At 36.6% G+C, this 19427-nt stretch overlaps 2 protein-coding genes across 10 annotated transcripts in view; one reads left to right on the top strand and one right to left on the bottom strand.

Moving 5' to 3' along the window:
• CMSS1 (cms1 ribosomal small subunit homolog) overlaps positions 1-19427 on the top strand; it is a 384053-nt gene that overhangs the window by 103225 nt on the left and 261401 nt on the right. The gene's annotated exons all lie outside the window — the stretch shown is intronic.
• Positions 1-19427, bottom strand: part of FILIP1L (filamin A interacting protein 1 like) — a 291272-nt gene that overhangs the window by 97266 nt on the left and 174579 nt on the right. For 5 of the 6 annotated variants that reach the window (XM_045785362.2, XM_087861692.1, XM_087861694.1 and 2 more), the window contains exons 2-4: positions 13629-13881; positions 12734-12907; positions 6803-6981 (exon numbers count right to left, since the gene is read on the bottom strand). In XM_045785362.2, the coding sequence (XP_045641318.1) occupies positions 6803-6981; positions 12734-12907; positions 13629-13871 (596 nt within the window). In that variant the 5' untranslated portion in view covers positions 13872-13881. Of the gene's footprint in view, positions 1-6802; positions 6982-12733; positions 12908-13628; positions 13882-19427 lie in introns of those variants that run through there. The other variant, XM_045785365.2, reaches the window with a different exon arrangement.

The raw sequence follows: 19427 nt of genomic DNA, 5'->3' as shown, positions 1-19427 counted from the left end.
ACATATTATTTGTGAGTGTCTTGCCTTTTCAACTGTATTATTATTATTATGTCTTAAAATTCTTCTGGACCCTCCACAACACCAAGCACAAAACTCCAGTATATAGTAATGATTCTAGGGAGAATAGCACCAAATATGTTATCAGAAGAGCTAGCTTCTAGTCTGGCTTTACTACTATTTAACAGCAAGATTTTGTCCTTTCTTATGAGGACTTGATGAGCCTCACTTTTCTCAATTCAAAAGTCAGAAGGTTGGTCTAAATTATTAGGTCTTTTCTAGTTTAAATTCGGGATTCAGAGACTTCTGTATTTTTTTGTAGTTATTTGATTGATCGATTCTTTGTAGTGGCATTAACAGGAATAGAAACGTCGTAAATTGACCTGGATTTGCAAAGATGATACTAGGTTCAGTTTTGAATATGTGACATTCGAGAAGGGTATGGTGTACCTAAATCTAGATATCGTTTAAGAATGGAAATACAGACTTGGATTTGAAGTTGGAAGAGGAACTGTCATTCTCCCTCTTTTGATAGTAAGAGTTAGAATCATAGGGTTAAAGTAAAAGGTACTTATTTAAATCAATCACATAACCATAGGTTTTTAGATCTGAAAGAGAAATACACATCATATGGCCTATCCCATTTGTTTTATACACAAGATTGGAGAAATGGAATTTTCCCAAAGTTACACACTAGCTACAGATCTAGTCTGTAGACCAGAGTCCCCTATCTCCAAGCCTCTGCTTCATCCCTCACTGTTTGTTAGGTTTCCTCTTTGACTGCTTTGTAACATGTATAATATTCTTTTGTGAGTAATAAATTCACTAATTGTTCATCCAAATACAGACCCAAAATTATTTGTAAAATTTGGCTCAGCTTTCTGGGAAAGAACAGCAGTCAAAACACAGTATCATTACTATATCTGAATTTTGACCTCTGTAATTAAATAGTATTATATGAAAAGCACTGAATTGTGTACTTATAAGGTACGATTTTGTGACATCTGTTGAAAGCTAAGTTATGGTGTATCATCCTAAATTGTGTTCAGTACCTTTATGAGGTAATTAATTTCTCTGCATCCCTGCCCAGATCCTCTGTTAGGTCTGGAGTGTATGAACAGTTGTGATAATCTATAGAGTTATGATACTGAAGTAAATGTTTGTGGTGGGTCTCCATTTTGTTCTGATAAAGAACTGGATATCCATGACAAAGGTCAAATGGAGATCTGGCATCTATTTCACTACTTGCAAGACATAGTCTCAAGAATATGTAATATAATTCCTTGCCAGAAAATTGGAAGGAAATGATTGCATTTGAGTACAATGTATTCTATAACAATAGTTTAGTGTGCATGAAATTTAAAACTGCTGGTTTTCTAAATATGATTTTTTAAAAGTAGATTTAGCTTATTTATTTTTTAAAACATTATACCCGTTATGTCATACTTTATGGGATAATCTTAAACGCTGAGATTTAAGACCAAAGAAGGTAAAAATTCTAATGGCAATGGTTGCAAGATATTGAATTCTCCAGTAAAGTACTCTAGTTTAGTGTGTTTGTTGATTTCTCCTGAATGTTCTATTTTCATGAGCATTTCATGTTATTATGTCATTTTACTATAAAGGTGCCTTTTTTCCCCATCCATCATGATTTCATAGTACCTTAGAAACATCAGTAACAAGCCTTAAGGTCTGCAGTGGTGTCTCTGTTTTCCATATGCACAAATTAGTCAAGGTTTTATATATATCTACCTCCTTCACATAGTGCCGCCCACAGGACTTGGCATGTAGCAGGCATTTAATTGTTGTTGCTGGGGGGGGGGGGTTGTTTGTTTTTTGGTTTTGGGTTTGTTTGTTTGTTTGTTTGAGTGATTATATGAATGAATGGCATGCAGTACAAACTAGCTAACTAATTAAACTAACTAAAAAATTAGATAAATAAACTCATTCATTTACATATATATGAGGGAGGTATCCAAAGCCTCTAAAAAAGAAGATTTGATGTTTTTGACAAAAGCCTTTAAAAGTACTCACATATAGGGATGCCTGGCTGACTCAGTTGGAGGAGCATGTGACTCTTGATCCTGGGGTCACGAGTTCGAGCCCCACGTTGGGTGTAGAAATTACTTAAATAAATAAACTTAAAAAAAAAAGTACTCAGATACTCTCAGTTAACAGGAAGGTCAATATGGCTCAATTTTTCAGTTACCTTGTCTGATGCAATCTGCAGAATAGGCCTGTCATAATAGAGAAGGGATGATGATGGAAATCTTTCTTTATAAAGTTCCCTCAGCCGAAGGAGAGGTAGAAGTGCTTTGTTCTTTGCTAAAACCTGAACCAGAAAAGACTTAGCCCAAGGAGTGTTCAAGGCAGCAACCCTTGAAGCTGGGTTCCTGGTGACTTTCCTTGAAAGACCATTCTGCCTCCTGAGCCACTGTTTTACCTAGTAACATTTAGGCAGGACAGGAATAAGAAATTAATTCTACCTGTGACTGCTTCTTCACTATGTGGCTTTGGAGAAGCCAGCATTTGAACTCCTGCTTTATAAAGTCTAAGAATCAGTGCTAACCTATTTGGCCAAGATATTATGAAAAGTAATTTAAGGCTTTAAAAAAAAATTCACTGTTGAAGCCACATTTTTATACAGAGTTGCCGTAGTATTTGTTTCCCACTTTAGTGGTTACTTCAAGGCCCGAAATGCAGTAACATGTATGGTTAATATACATGGTTTGTTTTTGTATTCTAAAAAAGAATGCATGGTTTCAAAAAAAAAAGGAAACTTTTTTTTTTTTCTTCACAGCCTTTTCCCCCACTGAAACTGAAAAAGGAAAAAGAAATTATGCAAGCTTTTTTGAAAGTACAGACAAATTTGGCATTTCACTTATGGGAAAATTTTGCAAAATTGTACTGACTAAAAGTGATTTTTGTTTTGGCTTTCCTGTGAAGCCATCCAGAAAGGTCAAAAATTACTGGCATTGCTTTTGTATAAAACATTTCACATAGACTCCACTTGTAATTCAGCCAAGTACATAATTCAGGTCATCGGTGACACACATATCCACACATTGGAGCTGGTCAGTGAACAGAAAGTGGTCATGAAATGTGGATAATATTACTTTATGGACAGACCAAACTGCACAGATTACAGCAAAGGAAACTTTGCATTAACATGCTTGGGAACGGTTTCCTGAGCTGATCCCTCCCCCATCCTCCCTCAGTGGGAAAACCAATTGTTTACTGATTACCACAACGACATCATTTGGCAAACATTTTGGCCTAAACTCAATCTGTGACATCAGTCTCCTTTAGGGTTTTCCACATAAAACAAATTCTCCAAAGAAAACACAGAAATTGAGCCTAAATTTGAAATCCATTATTACACCCTTTAAGGTCTCTTTAACTTATCTCAATTATGTATTTCTTAATTTTTATTTTATTTCCAAGTGGATATTATCCAACACTTAACAACTGCAAAATATTCACAGTGTCTTTTCAGAGTTTCAGTCAGATAGTCCTTTCTAGTTATCCTCACCCAACTCCCTTTTTATGGGGGGTATGATGTCTGTCTTTGTTTCTCTGTACTGTGGATCACTGATTTGGGAGTGGTTTCCATCACTTTGTTTGAGGAAGGAAGTAAACATTATTCTTTGACCCCTTCGGACAAGTTCATCTTGCTTTTGTGAAAAGTGGCCGTGTGCTGAAGAGGAAGTACTCTCACTAAAGTTAGAAGGACTCCGTGATGGTGCACATGTTTTGTCACTTGTCAGAGAATGAAACAAATGAGTGGTATTTCACTCTTATGTAAGCACCTACTCTGCATGTATTTGCTTGAAATTATTAGAGTTTTCCCCCACTTTTCTGTTTTGTTAGGTGGGTTCATGTGATATTTTGATGCAAATGGCCCTAAAGCAGGTTGAAATCCTGAGGCCCACAGTCTCCCTGTTGAAGGTGGGGGAGCAGGAAGGACCAGTATAACAAGAGTGCCAAGATAATGGGAGTTGTGATGTTGTATGGGCAGAGTAGGGCAAGAATTGTCTGTGTGTCATGTGAATTGAGAATAGGTTTAACATTCTCATATCCAAAGAGTTCCATCTGGAAGCTGTTCCTTGGCAAACAGAAATAGGTGAGTATTCTCATATCTTCTGGAATGGCTGCTACACAGGAATGAGAGTTACTCCAGTCACTTTTTCCTATTTTTGGTAATAGCATGTTCACTTTCATTATTCTTTAAGATAAAGAAACTTTGTGTCCAAAGGGTAAAAAACATGATCTTTTAAATTCTTCCTCTTAAGCCCCTTTGATAGATGTAGAAATGCCATTCTTAATATATTGATTCCATGGGATACAATTTACATTCATCTCACTGTTTTCCTTTTCCTTTAGCACATGGCCTTTATTCCCACTGAATTTTTCTCCCCATTTCTCAGCGTTGTTCTCTTTGCTCTCTCTTGGTTTAAGTAATCATCACCTCCCAGCATTACTTTCTGGATAGTCCTTCTAAGCCTTCTACCAGAAGATAGTTGAGGTACAACAGTAAGTATTAAAACTGTACCTCAGACAGCCCTCTACATTCCTACCCTAAATCTGTATTGTCTTGCCTTCTTTGTTAATGTGGTAACCCCCTGGGCAGGGACAACCAGTACCTCTTTGTTCTATGGCAGGCAGCACTCTAACCATGATCAATAAATGTTCATAATAATGAAAGATGAAAGGAAGTATCTGTGTTCAGCAAGTTAGTGCCAAATAAGTATGGAGGCCAAATGAGGCTACGGGTGCCAAACCACAGGGGTTCAAAATAATATTTAATATAACATTGTCTCATTGAATAACAAATCTTACATTGTAATGTCTGAGTCAAATCTTCCCTTGGTGCCAGACTTCTCATACTCCTTTAATCTTCCCCTCAAGATATTTCAAGTTCATGAGGCTCAAGGTAACAAGACACCCCCTACCCCCGACCATGTAGTGAGTAGAAAACAAACCTCCTGATGAATGTGGAAAAAACGTAACTGGATGTGAGGGCCATGGATTCTCTGGGAATCTGACCAAGTGTCTACCATGAAGTGCACTGAAAAGAAATGAAAGTTTGCCATTAACCTAGCTATTGTGTAACTTTAGTTACCTAGCTAAAATATGAATTAGAAGTCTTTAGAAAAAGCACTAAGGCTACTAATATTTTAGAAAAGGGAGGTCACAAGTAATTATTTTTTTCTGCATCTTTCTGTGACTATTAGAGTGCAACACCATCAGCTCTGTAACTCATAAAAGAAGTACACATGGAATAACAAAAGTGAAATGACAGTTCAGTGAAATTTGACATTACAAAGATTGGTTATTTCCTATCTTTGTATTATAGAGCCTTAATTGTCCTTTCTATTTCAAATGGATACTCAGACTTTCTAAGGTGATTCAGAACAGAGGGGAAAATGGAGCAAAATAATCTGCCCTTCATATGGTTATAAAATGTTTACCAACCAATCTCTCCTTTTTTGCAGCTAAACTTCTCAAAATAATAGTTCACATTTTAAGCTTCTTTGTTCTCATTTCTTATTTATTCTTCAAAGCATTGTGATTTGGTTACTGCCCTCACTATTTTATTGAAGGGGCTCATTAAGTTTCCCAGTCTCTTCCTTGTTTCTAAATCCTGAGATATTTTCTTCTCCTCTTCCGTATTACTTGAAAGTCTTTCCTTATTTGGTTTCTTTGCTTTCTTTCTCTTCTGATTCTTCTAACACTCTACCATTCTTTCTCATCTTCCTTTCTTGACGCCTTTTCCTCCAGAAAACAGCCAGCCATTGGTTTTTCTAGAATTCCTTCTCAGAATTCTCTCTCCTCACCATATCAGCACTCATAGCTTCAGCTATCACCAGCTGCAAATCCACACCACCAGCCCAACATTTTCCAGACCTGTATTTCCAATTGTATGTTGTTTATTTAGATACATCATTCTCCCCACCGGACATCAGAATACCACCAGGTACCTCGTACCGGACGTGTCTAAAACAAGACCTGCGCCCACTTTTGAACCATCTCCTTCACCAACAAAAAGCTGTGCACCATTTCTATATTTTGTACCTTGGCGAATAGCTGGGAGTGCTTCTCAAAACTCCCTGATTTCTTCCTCTGCTCTTCAGTCTCATTAGTCACTCATTAGTATTGACTGTACATCATAAATATTTACTTGTTCACACCTTCTTCTCTCTAACCCCATAGCTATTGGAACATATACCTTCCCCCATTCTAAAGCTCCTGTCTTTGCTCCTTGTTGCCTTAATGGTTCTTCAAGAAAGCATACCTGTTCAACTCATTTCTCTTCTCACAGTTTGTCATTTGCCCCTTCTTGCCAACAGTATAAAATCCATCTGCTTATGGCTAGCCTTTCCTTTTCTCATCCTGCAATTACACCCTGTCTATATTCATCTTGAGTTCCCTCACTACCCATACTATTTTCTTACCTCTATGCTGTGACACTTATTTCTACCCCTGCCTGTATATAGTTTCCATTCTTGTTTGCATAGGGACTAGACCCCTGTTACCTCACCTGTGCAGTTTTCACAGGGCACTCCCTTGCAGAATTAGGTGCCCAGCATTTATGTTCCCATAGTTTTTATCATACCTGGTTATTCTTGCATTCTATTCATATTATCTTTAAACATATCATCTTCCTCCCTCTGGACCATGAGATCTTTAAGAGCAGAAGCTCTGGCATATTCATCCTTGTATCCCTGGTATAATGTTGAGCCCATAGTGAAAGGTTAGTAAGAGTTTGCAGAATGGATCATTGTCTTGTCCAAAGTAGCCTTACCTTTCACATTCCTGTTCTAGTAAGCCTATGAATTCATCACTCTTCTCCATGTATTCTTTATGTTTTCTCTTTTCTTCCTCCAACTCCAGTATGGTTTGCCTATGAGATTTTTCTGCCATTAAAAGCTGTTCCAGGATTCGTCTATGAGATTCTTTATGTTTTTCCATGACTTTGTCCAACTATAAAAGAAAATACATGTATAGTATGTTAACTGCAAACCCCTCAAAATACCACCATCTTTCATTCAGTGTTTTAGAAATGTCTAAGTTTTAGAAGGAGAAATGAACCACGAGAGACTATGGACTCTGGGAAACAAACTGAGGGCTTCAGAGGAGAGAGGGGTGGGGGATTGGGATAGGCTAGTGATGGATATTAAGGAGGGCACGTATTGCATGATGCACTGGGTGTTATATGCAAATAATGAATCATGGAACACTACATCAAAAACTAAGGATGTACTGTATGATGACTAACATAATAAAAAATTATTATTAAAAAAAAGAAATGTCTAAGTTCGACTAAGTAATTTGGCAATGGATTTCTGATCTTTTTGTTTGTTTTTTTATCATTACTCTCGTTTATTGATACTTTTTGATGCATTTCAACACAAATATAATCTTTTTATTGTCATTGGTTTTTTTTCCCCCAGAGAGAATAATTGGTGCCTCTGTAGATATCAGAATAATTTCTCCATAGCCCTTTTCTGACACTTCCTCCTCTTTCCAGAAAAACCTTGTCAGAGGAATGACATAAAGAAAAGGAATCCTTGCATAATGTTTGATTCTGAGACAACCTAACTGGTCTTCTGCCCCTGCCCTCCCTATAGTAGGCCTGTTTTTCATCATATTATGCATCAAGGTGTTTGCATATTTAAAAAATTCTTATTAATCAATTATCTGTTGGTTATGTAGTATTAACGTGAACAGATGTCAACACCAAGTCCTTTCCGCTTTCTGTGGCCTACTTACATCACTGTTCTAAAATGATCACGCTTTGGCTGACTTCATGTGTTTGTCTTCCCTACTAGGCTGTGAACTCCCTGAAGGCAGGGCCTACATTGAATTTTTAAAAATTCTTAGCATATACATAAAAAACAATGGAATCTTGCCATTTGCAACAACATGGATGGTTGTAGAGAGTATAATGCTAAGCAACATAAGCCAGTCAGAGAAAGGCAAATACCATATGATTTCATTTGTATGTGGAATTTAAGAAACAAAACAAAGGAGGGAGGGGACAAACCAAAAAACAGACTCTTAACGATAGAGAACAAAGGGTTACCGGAGGGGAAGTTGGAGGGTGGGGAATGGTGAAATAGGTGAAGGGGATTAGGTGTTCACTTGTCTTGATGAGCACAGAAATAAATCCATGCTTACAGGGTCAATTAATCTATGATAAATGAGGCAAGAACATACAATGGGGAAAAGACAGTCTCTTCAACAATTGGTGCTGAGAAAGCTGAAGAACTATATGCAAAAGAATGAAACTAAACCACTTTCTAACACTACACACAAACACACACACACGCACAACCTCAAAATGCGTTGAACACCTAAGGGTGAGACCTGAAACCATAAAACCCCCAGAAGAGAACACAGGCAGTAGTTTCTTTGACATCAGCTGTAGCAACATTTTTCTAGATATGTGTTTTAAGGCAAGGGAAACAAAAGCAAAAATAAACTATTGAGACTACATCAAAATAAAAAGCTTTTGCACAGTGAAGGAAACCATGAACAAAACAAAAAGGCAACCTACTCAATGGGAGAAGATATTTAAATATCTTGATATCAAATATCAAAGATATTTGATAAGGGGTGAATATTCAAAATATATGAAGAACTTATACAACTCCCCCCCCCTGAAAAAAAAGGTAGGGGCAATCCCATTGAAAAACAGACAGAGGACCTGAATAGAAATTTTTCCAAAAAGCCATTAAAATGATCACAGACACATGAAAAGATGCTCAACATCACTAATTGAGAGGGAAATGCATATCAAAATGACAATGAGATATCACCTTATACCTGTCAGAATGACTAAAATAAAAAAGACAAGAATAACAATTGTTGTTGAGGATATAGAGAAAAAGGAACCCTAATGCACTGCTGGTGGGAATGTAAATTGGTACAGATACTGTGGAAAGCAGCATGGAGGTTCCTCAAGAAGTCATAAATAGAAATAGCATATGATCCAATAATTCCACTACTGGGAAAACAAAAACACAAGTTCAAAAGTATATATGCACCCCTATGTTTATTGCAGCATTACTTACTATTATTTATAGCAAAGATATGAAAGCAGCCTAAGTGTCCATTGGTAGATTAATGGATAAAAAAGATATCACCATATATATTATTTTTTTAAAAAAGCCACAATGGAATATTATGCAGCCATAAAAAGGGATGAGGGGTTTTTTTGTTTGTTTGTTTTGTTTTGTTTTGTTTTTTTGTCATTTGCAAACTATGGACAGACCTAGAGGATATTTTGCTAAGGGAAATAAGTCAGACTGAGACAAATACCATATGATTTCATTCATATGTGAAATCTAAAAAACAAAGCAAATGAGTAAACAAAAAGCAGAATCAAACCGTATATAAATACAGAGAATAAACTGATGGCAGCTAGAGGGAAGGACGGTAGGGGGATGGGCAAAATGGGCCAGGAGGAATGTGAGATACAGGCTTCCGGTTAAGGAATGAGTAAGTCATGGGAATAAAAGGCACAGCATCGGGAATCTAGTCAATGATATTGTAATAGTGCTGTATGGTGACAGATGGTAGCTACACTTGCGGTGAGCATAGTATAACATATGGAGATGTTGAATCACTCTGTTGTACACCTGAAACTAACATAGTATTGTGTGTCAACTATACTCAAATAAAAAAGAATTGTTTTAAAGACCTTTGTCTTTTTTTCATTTTTACTTACCCTCCGTCTTCCTTTCATTTCAGGTAATTTTGGAGATGCTATGGATATTTTGAGGGTCTTGATAATAGGAAATTCATTGGCTTCACAGTCACTTTTATGTATAGTCTAGCTATTGTTAGCCATCTTAGTGTAGGAAATGCCAGCTTACCCAGCTATTGTTAAATAAGGGTGAAAGGCCAGAGATTATTTTCCAAAATGAATATGTCCTTTGGTTCCCAGCACTGGAAGTTTGTGGATTGACAGAAGAAAGTTTCAAAATATATGGAGCCAGAAGATAGTCAGTGAAAATTTCCTTTTTAGTTCCTGGCTTCAGAATTTCTACTTCTATGTAAGCTCATTACTTCCATGTAAGCTCATCCATGTATTAAAGAGTATGTTAGATATTTAACATTTTTATGTACTTTTTAGTGATATAATGTCACCGGATATGTAGTCCACAATGTTACTGAAATGGAATTCCTTTATGTTCTACCTGCCTAACCTGTACTCATCCTCTGGGTCTTGGGTTTCCTGATTCTTCTATCTAAATTTGATATTCCATTATACTCTCTCATAGTGCTTTGTGGTTTTCACCATATAAATCAGTATTATGTGTAATTGTATACTTGTTTGTGTGATCATTTGTTGTCTGTCACTCTGTTAGACATTAAATACACCAAGGACATTAGGCACAATTATTTTTATTCATTAGCTCTTCAACAAAAATTAAGTAAAAGAATAAAATGAACTCTGAAAGCTAAATTTTACAGTTACTTAAAATAAGTACTTTAAGAATTGCCCTTAGGTGATGATAATAGGGTATGCAGATTCTTTTATTATAGTACCTTGATAAATCCAAAATGTTATATTTTTCCTTGCTATCTTTTTTGGAAGAACTAAGAATATCTTAGGCAATTAACTCTGTCTTTCTTAAGGTAACTTCTAGTATAGAACCCTAGGTTGGAAATGAATAGGAGGTTGAAACTGTTGTAGACTCTGCGTTTTTACATCTTCCCTTTCTCTTGACAACCCAGCTGCCCCCTCTCCCCATTCCTGTTCTTTGTTCTAGCTCACAGGCCTCTACCAGTTTTTTCATCTTAAGTCGGTATTCCTACCATGTGATATAACTCAGAGCAGTTAGGTCTTCTAAGCTATTTTGCCTTAAGAATAGATAAGTCCCCTTTGGTTTACTGTAGAAATGGTTGAGATTTATACATTTTTCAAAAAGAATATTGTGAAGAAAATAAAAATTCAGGGGATATTAATACCTCAGGATGGGAAAAAGCAAAAGAATAATTATTTAGCATGCAGATCCTTATTCTGCTATAACTTGGGTACGGCCATGGATGGTCTCAGTAGGAAAACTGTCTAGGGAATCCTATTTAAAATTCTCCCTTATTGTTTATTCTCTGGGTACTTCCCGTTCTCCTATTATTCCTAGATAGAAGAAGAGGGTAGACAACTGGATTGTAGGGTAGGTAGAGTTATGTGGGCTTTAAGGAATGGGTAGACTCGTAGCTGAGGAGAGCAATCTATAAGGCAGAAGTAAAAGGCAAAAGAAGAAAAGGGGACACATCATGGAAGTGGGAATGTGAGAAGTCTGTATTTGTAAGGGAGTATTTATGTGTATGTGTTGTGAGAGTAATCAAATAAGATTGGATTTATAAGGGGCTAAATTGTGGGTAACTTTCAGGGACAAGCATTTGTAGAGAGTCAGGGTATTTCCAATTTTGCATGTGTGCAATAGGATTATTGTGAAACTAAAACTTTCCTAGTGATTTTAGCATAAGTTAGGAATCATTCTGTTCATTTCACACTGAGGTGTTGAGGGTTTGTGCCATTTGTGGAGTTTTGTCAGGATATACTCAGTTATCATCAATTTGCATTTGCACTTATATGAGTTGGGGAATTTGTGCCTAATGCTGTTTCACAGTCACTATGTTGGGAGCCAGGACACATTTTTAACACTCTTGACTTGAATGCAGCTTCAGCTCCTCTTTCTAAAATTTGGATTAAAGTGCAAGTCAACAGACTTTGGGTGGTCTCATCCTTACCCCTCAGAGAAGCAGATCCATATGACCAAACTCCTTCACAATTTGGCAAGACAGTAGTCATCTCTCATGAGACACCCAAGACGAGAATAGCAAGGACATTAGAGGTCAGTCCTGAGATAGGTTGCCAGAACTTATGTGGGGGAAATTTGTCCAAAACTTGGTTTCAGTCTCTCCAGCCTTAACTCATGCTCCTAGTTGTTTCCTTTTTATAAAAATGAAAAATTATGAAATTTTCCACTGAGGTCTCAGAGGAAAAAAGGAGAATAAAATAAGGATGCCAAAGAGTTTTAGAAATGTCAGCAAGTAAAAGAGCAAGCAGTGCCGCATCTTTGTCCAGTGGTGGCCATGTTGAGACTTTTCATCTTTGCTGTTGTCATTGCTGGGCACACTTGATGAAGGAGAGATCTTTGCTGTCATTAAGATTTTGAAGAAAAAAGAGGATAGCACTCATCTAAAACATATGCTTTCTAAAACTCCATATCTTGGACAATGCTTCAGGTGATTTCCATTCATGCTCAAAATTTCTGTGACATAATACCTCAGTGTTTTTAAAGAAATTAACCTCTATGCTTGAAGTTTATCTGTTTTTATTATAACCTGTATAGTCTTCAAGTCCCCATATGTGTTGTCCCTTGTGTGCATGTGTATGTGTGCACATGTGTGTGTCTGAGTGTCTGTGTCTCTGTGTGTATGTGAGAGAGAGAGAGAAAATCTCTTGTATTTGTCAGCTTTCAGCCTGATGTTAAGAAACAAACCTAGTGGAAACATCCTATCTATGATTTGTTCTCCTTTTCTTTCCTGTAGAACATGCAGTATTTATCTGCCTTGGGTAGATTTTAAATGTGTGAGAACATAAAACTGTAAATAATCAAAAAAGAATTATACGTCACGTTCACCTTCCAGGCCTAGTGCTTGGCTGGCTAGTGAACTTTTCCACCTTCCAGGTGCACAGCCCTGATGTGATACATACCTCATTCATTGGTTTTTCATAGATGTCCTCCTGCCAAGGGGCAGATTTTGCTTGAAAAGCATCTCGCTGGAGAGCCTCTAACACCTTTTTTGGAGTGACAAAACCATACTGAGCTTCCAGCAAAGCCAAGTCCATTTTTTCAGCCTTCAAAATGCCTATGACTTCATCTCGAGCCTGTAGGAACAAAAGCCATTTCAGAAAGCTTGCTTTATCTACCAGCAGTTTCTGAAAGTGATTTCTTCTGAGAGTTGAGTGTTTTTTTTCCTTATATTTCAAATATAAACAAATCATATTTGTTTATAGCACCTTTTACAAAAGGCAGTAAAATTATGTCCCTTCATCCTTCTTATAATCTAATTACACGTTAATACTGTTTTCAACATGAGCAGTATACAACACTGAGGGGACCCAACATTTTTTATTGTTTGAAGTAGTTAACATGATACCCTTAATTGGACTGACATTTGCATTTTAAGGGGTAGGAAATAAGACTTTCCTATATGTGTGGTAGCTGTTTTTAGTTTTTTATGTAGGTTAATAATGTTAGGGCGGGTCTAGGAGCCAATTTACATGGGGTATAAATGTGCCTCTTGTTATTTAAGCCAATCTGGAAGTCACTGTTACTCATACATGCCTGTGTACTGAAGCTCATGAGCAGCATGGGCAGAGGATGTGATCTTTCACATGATGCATGCCAGTTGCATGTCATAATGACAGCCCTTTCAGATATGATTAATTGCCCTTTCAGTTGGCAGAAGAGAATTCTGTATATGTGTACTTTCTTTCATCTACATACAGGTATGAACCACAGCTAATCTATTTCCATGGCAGCATACACACCAAACTCACAAGCAGCCTTCTCTTTGAACTTGGAGATAATTCTAACCCAGCTGACCTGCAGCTCTCCTTCCAGAATGCTCAGAAGAAATAATAGGTCATCTCTTGAGAGGTCTTCTCCGTCATGACCGATACCACCGTGTGACTTAGGACAGGGAAGAATTGCATCTGACTCACTGGTGGGGTCTTCGTCTTGCTGTTTCTGCTTCATGTCCTCAGGCCCTTGGAAACCATGGTCTTTACTATGTCTTGGAAATTGCTTTTGGGCTGAGCCCTCTGTGTCACTGCTTCTGGAACGCATTCTTTAAAGCCTGGAAAGAAGGAAAACAATTTGTACCTCTTAATGGAAGTAGAGTTTTAATATGGGGACCTATTACTGCTTTAACAGGTCTGCACTCTTTCTGTATTTACTACAGCCAAAGACTCGATCTTTCTGAGGTCTACAGCAGAGAACAGCATTAGTAGATTCATAAATCACAGTTTTATTTACACTTCTGTTTTTAAAATCAACATTTTAAAAAAGGTGTTCTGCTTTGATTAAGGCCACTATGTCCAGGGGTAAACAGACTATATTTGAACTTCATCCACCAAGTATTTCAAGTCAGGCATCCAGGTCATACTTCTGACCACAGCCTAAGTGTTTACTTGAGTTAAGATGTACTTAACATAATTGTAAAATGGTAAATTTGCTAATTGTTCTAACTTTCTGCAGATTCACATTATAGTATTTCCTTTGGAAGTTTTAAAATTTTTTTTGAAATTTCTTAGTCTTTGGTGCTTTAAAACAGAAGCATCAGAATTACTGCTAGAAAATCTGTTGGGTTACTTTGTTTTGACAATAAAGTCTAGTATTAAAGGAATGAAGGCTTGGTCCCTGGCTATATCCCTGACATTCTGCTAAAATTACAGATCTGTCCTTGGATACATCAAGGATTTGTAGCTAGGACACTCATCTTCAAAATAGGAGCAATCCTGCCTATAGTAGTTGGCCATTATGGAAACAAAATAAATTCATATTTGAGGGACACATTAGCTCACATCTGATTATATAATTATCCAAATTAATTTATAAGAGCAAGAAAAATTGTTCCACCTTTGAGTTTTAATGAAAAGACAAATATCAATTGAGCTTATAGTCTACTTTAATGGTGTACAGAGTATTAATTTTACTCCTAAAATCTTGAAACTTTTATAATCTTAGTGCCTTGCTTTTAGGTTATAATATTTCTTTTTTTCCCCATACAGTCTATAATAATATTTCTTTAAAAAGATAATATTGCTGGGACACTTGGCTGGCTCAGTCAGTGGAATGTGTGACTCTTGATCTTGGGGTTGTGAGTTCAAGCTTCACATTGGGTATAGAGATTACTTAAAAATAAATATATATATATTAAAAAAATAGTATTTCTTCAAAGATCTGTAAAACTAAAGCATACAGTAAAGTGTGGGAAGTATAATGAACCACTACATGCTACCACACAAATTCATAAAATCTTAATTTACTGTATATGTTAGAAAACAATTTTTTAATGTGAAGTATTATAGATACAGTTGAAGCTCCCTATTTATCTCTTCCTTAACCTATTCTCTATGCTTCCCACCCCAAAAGTAACTATCTTGAATTTGGTATGTATTCCCATACATGTTTTATACTTTTTTTAAACATGTGTATATATATATTGCTGAACAATATGTAGTATGGAGATTTGCATATTTTCAAACCTCATCTAAATAGCATATTGAATATATATTGCTGAAACATGCTTTTTCATTCTGTATTTTCTAGATTCTTCCTTGTTCCATTTTACTTTAGTTTGTATATTTTGATTGCTATATAGTATTTCATTATGTGACTAGTCCACCATTTACTTATACATTTTACTCTCAATGAATGTTTAAAGAGTTTATTTTTCAGTATTAGAAAAAATGCTTCAATGAATATTACATTTTTTTCCTATGTACATGCATTTCTCTGGGAATATTCTTTAGGACATAGGAGTGGGATTTTAGGACTGTGAAGTATGTGTTCTCTCAACATTACTAGGGATTATTGCTCCTCTAAGCGGAATACCAATTGACAGCAGAGTATTGTTTCATATCTTCATCAACACTTCCTATTATTGAATTTATAGTTTTTCCCATTTTGATAAATGAAATGGTATCTGATTTTTTAATATTCCATTGTATATATTTAATTTGCATCCTATAATTTTTAGTGAGATGGGCATCCTTTTTTGTGTTGAAAGGCCATTTAGGTTTCTTCATAAATTGCTTGTTCATGATCTTTGCTCATTTTTCTTTTGTGTTGGTTATCTCTCTCTCTTACAGATTTGTAGAATTTCTTTACATATTATATACAATTACCATTTTGTTGATTATATGTTTTACTATTACCTTTTCTGGTCTGTAGCTTACATTTTCACTTTATTTATTGTATTTTATGGTATGGAAATTTTAGATTTTAATTTAGTCAAATTTATCAAATTTTAAATTAGTTTTTCTTTTCTCATAATTTGCATTAGAAACCAAAACTTGATCAGTGGCAGTATAAAAGAGTGTGAAGACCACGGACTCTAGGACCATACTCCCTGAGTTTAAATCCTACTCCATTATTTATTAGCTGTAAAACTTTGGGCAAGTAACTTACTACCTCTATGCTTCACTTTTCTCATCTATACAATGGGGATAAGAGTAGTAGAATGTTTGTAACCTAAAGTTGCTGTGAGGATTACATGTCAACACATGTCAAGTGTCTGCAACATGACTGGTATAAAATTAGCACTCTAAATAAATATTATCTTTTATTAACATTATTATTAACTTTATTTTTATTACCAAAATTGTAAAGTGAATCTATATTACCTTTATAGTTAGGGGGAAAATTCAAGAAGAAAAGCAAGTATATTCAATTATCTCTTTCATCTAATGAGATGTGAAGTATGAATACAGAAGGAAAAAGAAAAAGATTGAAAGAATAGCTTTGTGTTTTTGCTGGGTACTCTGTTTAATAAGTGATTCTTACCAGGGGCACCTGGGTGGCTCAGTCAGTTAGGCATCTGACTCTTGATTTCGACTCAGGCCATGATCCCAGGGTAGTGGGATCAAGCCCCATGTCAGGCTCCACGTCCATGCTTAGTGGGGAGTCTGCTTGAGAATTCTCTCTCTCCTTCTCCCACTGCCCCTCCCCCACTTCAAGTGCACACAGTCACTTTCTCTCTCAGATAAATAAATAAATAAATCTTAAAAAAGAGAGAGAGGGAAGTGATTCTCAACAGCCCCAGATTGCTGGCACCACTTGAGAGCCCTGAGTGTCAGAATAGTTTAGAAACCGTGAGGACTTCTGAGCCAGCCAGCTAGGCTTTGTTCATCCCTCCACTCATACTGCACCAAGCATTTATTGAAAGTCCACTGTGTGTCATGTACTAAATTGGTTATTTGTGGTATGGCTTCCTTACTTCCCTTAATACAAATGATACACTTTTACTCAAAAGGTTTATAGAAAAAATTCCTAAAACTGGGTTAATGAGAAGTGCACTGAACTAGACAGAAGTCAAATGAAAAGAACTCAGTCACAAATCAGCTGTGGAACTTAGTTAAAACATTGACCCTTTGTGAGCCCAGTATCCCTAGTTGTGACGTGAGGGACATAGGGAGGTGATGTCAATAACCCCTTTTCCCTTTGAGATATAATAATTCTTGCCAGTATGCCTTTCTTCTAGCATAGGCTATGAATAGTGTATTTAGAAGAGATGGATTTGTGGATCTTCATCTTATAGAAATCCACAGAAATCTAAATGCTTCATGTGGATGTGCAGTAAACGAGGTCTGATGATTTCCACCAAGAAAGAGGTTATAGTTAAACAAGATCCTGGCTAATAGAATCCAATACTACATTAAAAGGATTATCCATCATGACCAAGTGGGATTCATACCTGGGATGCAAGCGTGGTTCAACATTCACAAATCGATCAGCATGATACATCATATCAACAAGACTCAGGAACCATATGATCCTCTCAATTGATCCAGAAAAAGCATTTGACAAAATACAGCATCCTTTCCTGATTAAAACCCTTCAGAGTGTAGGAATAGAGGGTACATTTCTCAATCTCATAAAAGCCATCTACGAAAAGCCTACAGCAAATATTCTCAATGGGGAAAAGCTGGAAGCCTTTCCCTTAAGATCAGGAACACTACAAGGATGCCCACTCTCGCCACTATTATTCAACAAAGTACTAGAAGTCCTTGCAACAGCAATCAGACAACAAAAAGGGATAAAAGGTATCCAAATCTGCAAGGAAGAAGTCAAACTGTCTCTCTTCACAGATGACATGATACTCTATATGGAAAACCCAAAAGAATCCACGCCCAAACTATTAGAAGTTATAGAGCAATTCAGTAATGTGGCAGGATACCAAATCAATGCTCAGAAATCAGTTGCATTTCTCTACACGAATAATGAGACTGAAGAAAGAGAAATTAGGAAATCCATCCCATTTACAATAGCACCAAACACCATACGTTACCTTGGAATTAACTTAACCAGAGACGTAAAGGATCTATATTCTAGAAACTATAAATCACTCTTGAAAGACATTGAGGAAGACACAAAAAGATGGAAAAATATTCCATGCTCATGGATCAGAAGAATTAACATAGTTAAAATGTCCATGCTACCCAGAGCAATCTACACTTTCAGTGCTATCCCGATCAAAATACCGATGACATTTTTCAAAGAACCGAAACAAATAGGCATTAAATTTGTATGGAACCAGAAAAGGCCCCAAATCGCCAAGGGAAAAACAAAGCTGGGGGCATCACAATGCTGGATTTCGAGCTGTACTACAAAGCTGTGATCACAAAGACAGCATGGTACTGGCACAAAAACAGACACATAGACCAATGGAACAGAATAGAGAACCCAGAAATGGACCCTCGGCTCTTTGAGCAACTAATCTTTGATAAAGCAGGAAAACACATCCAGTGGAAAAAAGACAGTCTCTTCAATAAATGGTGCTGGCAAAATTGGACAGCTACATGCAAAAGAATGAAACGTGACCTCGCTCTCACACCATACACAAAGATAAACTCCAAATGGATGAAAGACCTCGATGTGAGACAGGAAACCATCAAAATCCTAGAGGAGAACATAGGCAGCAATCTCTACGACATCGGCCAAAGCAACCTTTTTCAAGACACATCTCCAATGGCAAGAGAAACAAAAGATAAAATGAACTTGAGGGACTTCATCAAGATAAAAAGCTTCTGCACAGCCAAGGAAACAGTCAAAAAAAACTAAGAGGCAGCCCACGGAATGGGAGAAGATATTTGCAAATGATGATACAGAAAAAATACTGGTATCCAAGATCTACAAAGAACTTCTCAAACTCAATATGTGAGAAACAAATAAACAAATCATAAAATGGGCAGAAGATATGAACAGACACTTTTCCAATGATGACATAGAAATGGCTAACAGACACATGAAAAAATGTTCAAAATCATTAGCCATCAGGGAAATTCAAATCAAAACCACACTGAGATACCACCTTACACCAGTTAGAATAGCAAAAATTGACAAGGCAAGAAACAACAATTGCTGGAGAGGATGTGCAGAAAGGGGATCCCTCCTACATTGTTGGTGGGAATGCAAGTTGGTACAGCTACTCTGGAAAACAGTGTGGAGGTCCCTTAAAAAGTTAAAAATTGAGCTACCCTATGACCCAGCCATTGCACTACTGGGTATTTACCCCAAAGATACAGACGTAATGAAGAGAAGGGCCATATGCACCCCAATGTTCATAGCAACATTGTCCACAATAGCCAAATCGTGGAAGGAACCGAGATGCCCTTCAAC

This window comes from Ursus americanus, chromosome 4 (genome assembly GCF_024610735.1).
Source record: "Ursus americanus isolate L20-20 chromosome 4, mUrsAme1.1.p, whole genome shotgun sequence".
Taxonomy (NCBI): Eukaryota; Metazoa; Chordata; class Mammalia; order Carnivora; family Ursidae; genus Ursus; species Ursus americanus.
Note: the sequence above shows the minus strand (reverse complement) of the source record. Positions and strands in the feature narration are given on the sequence as shown.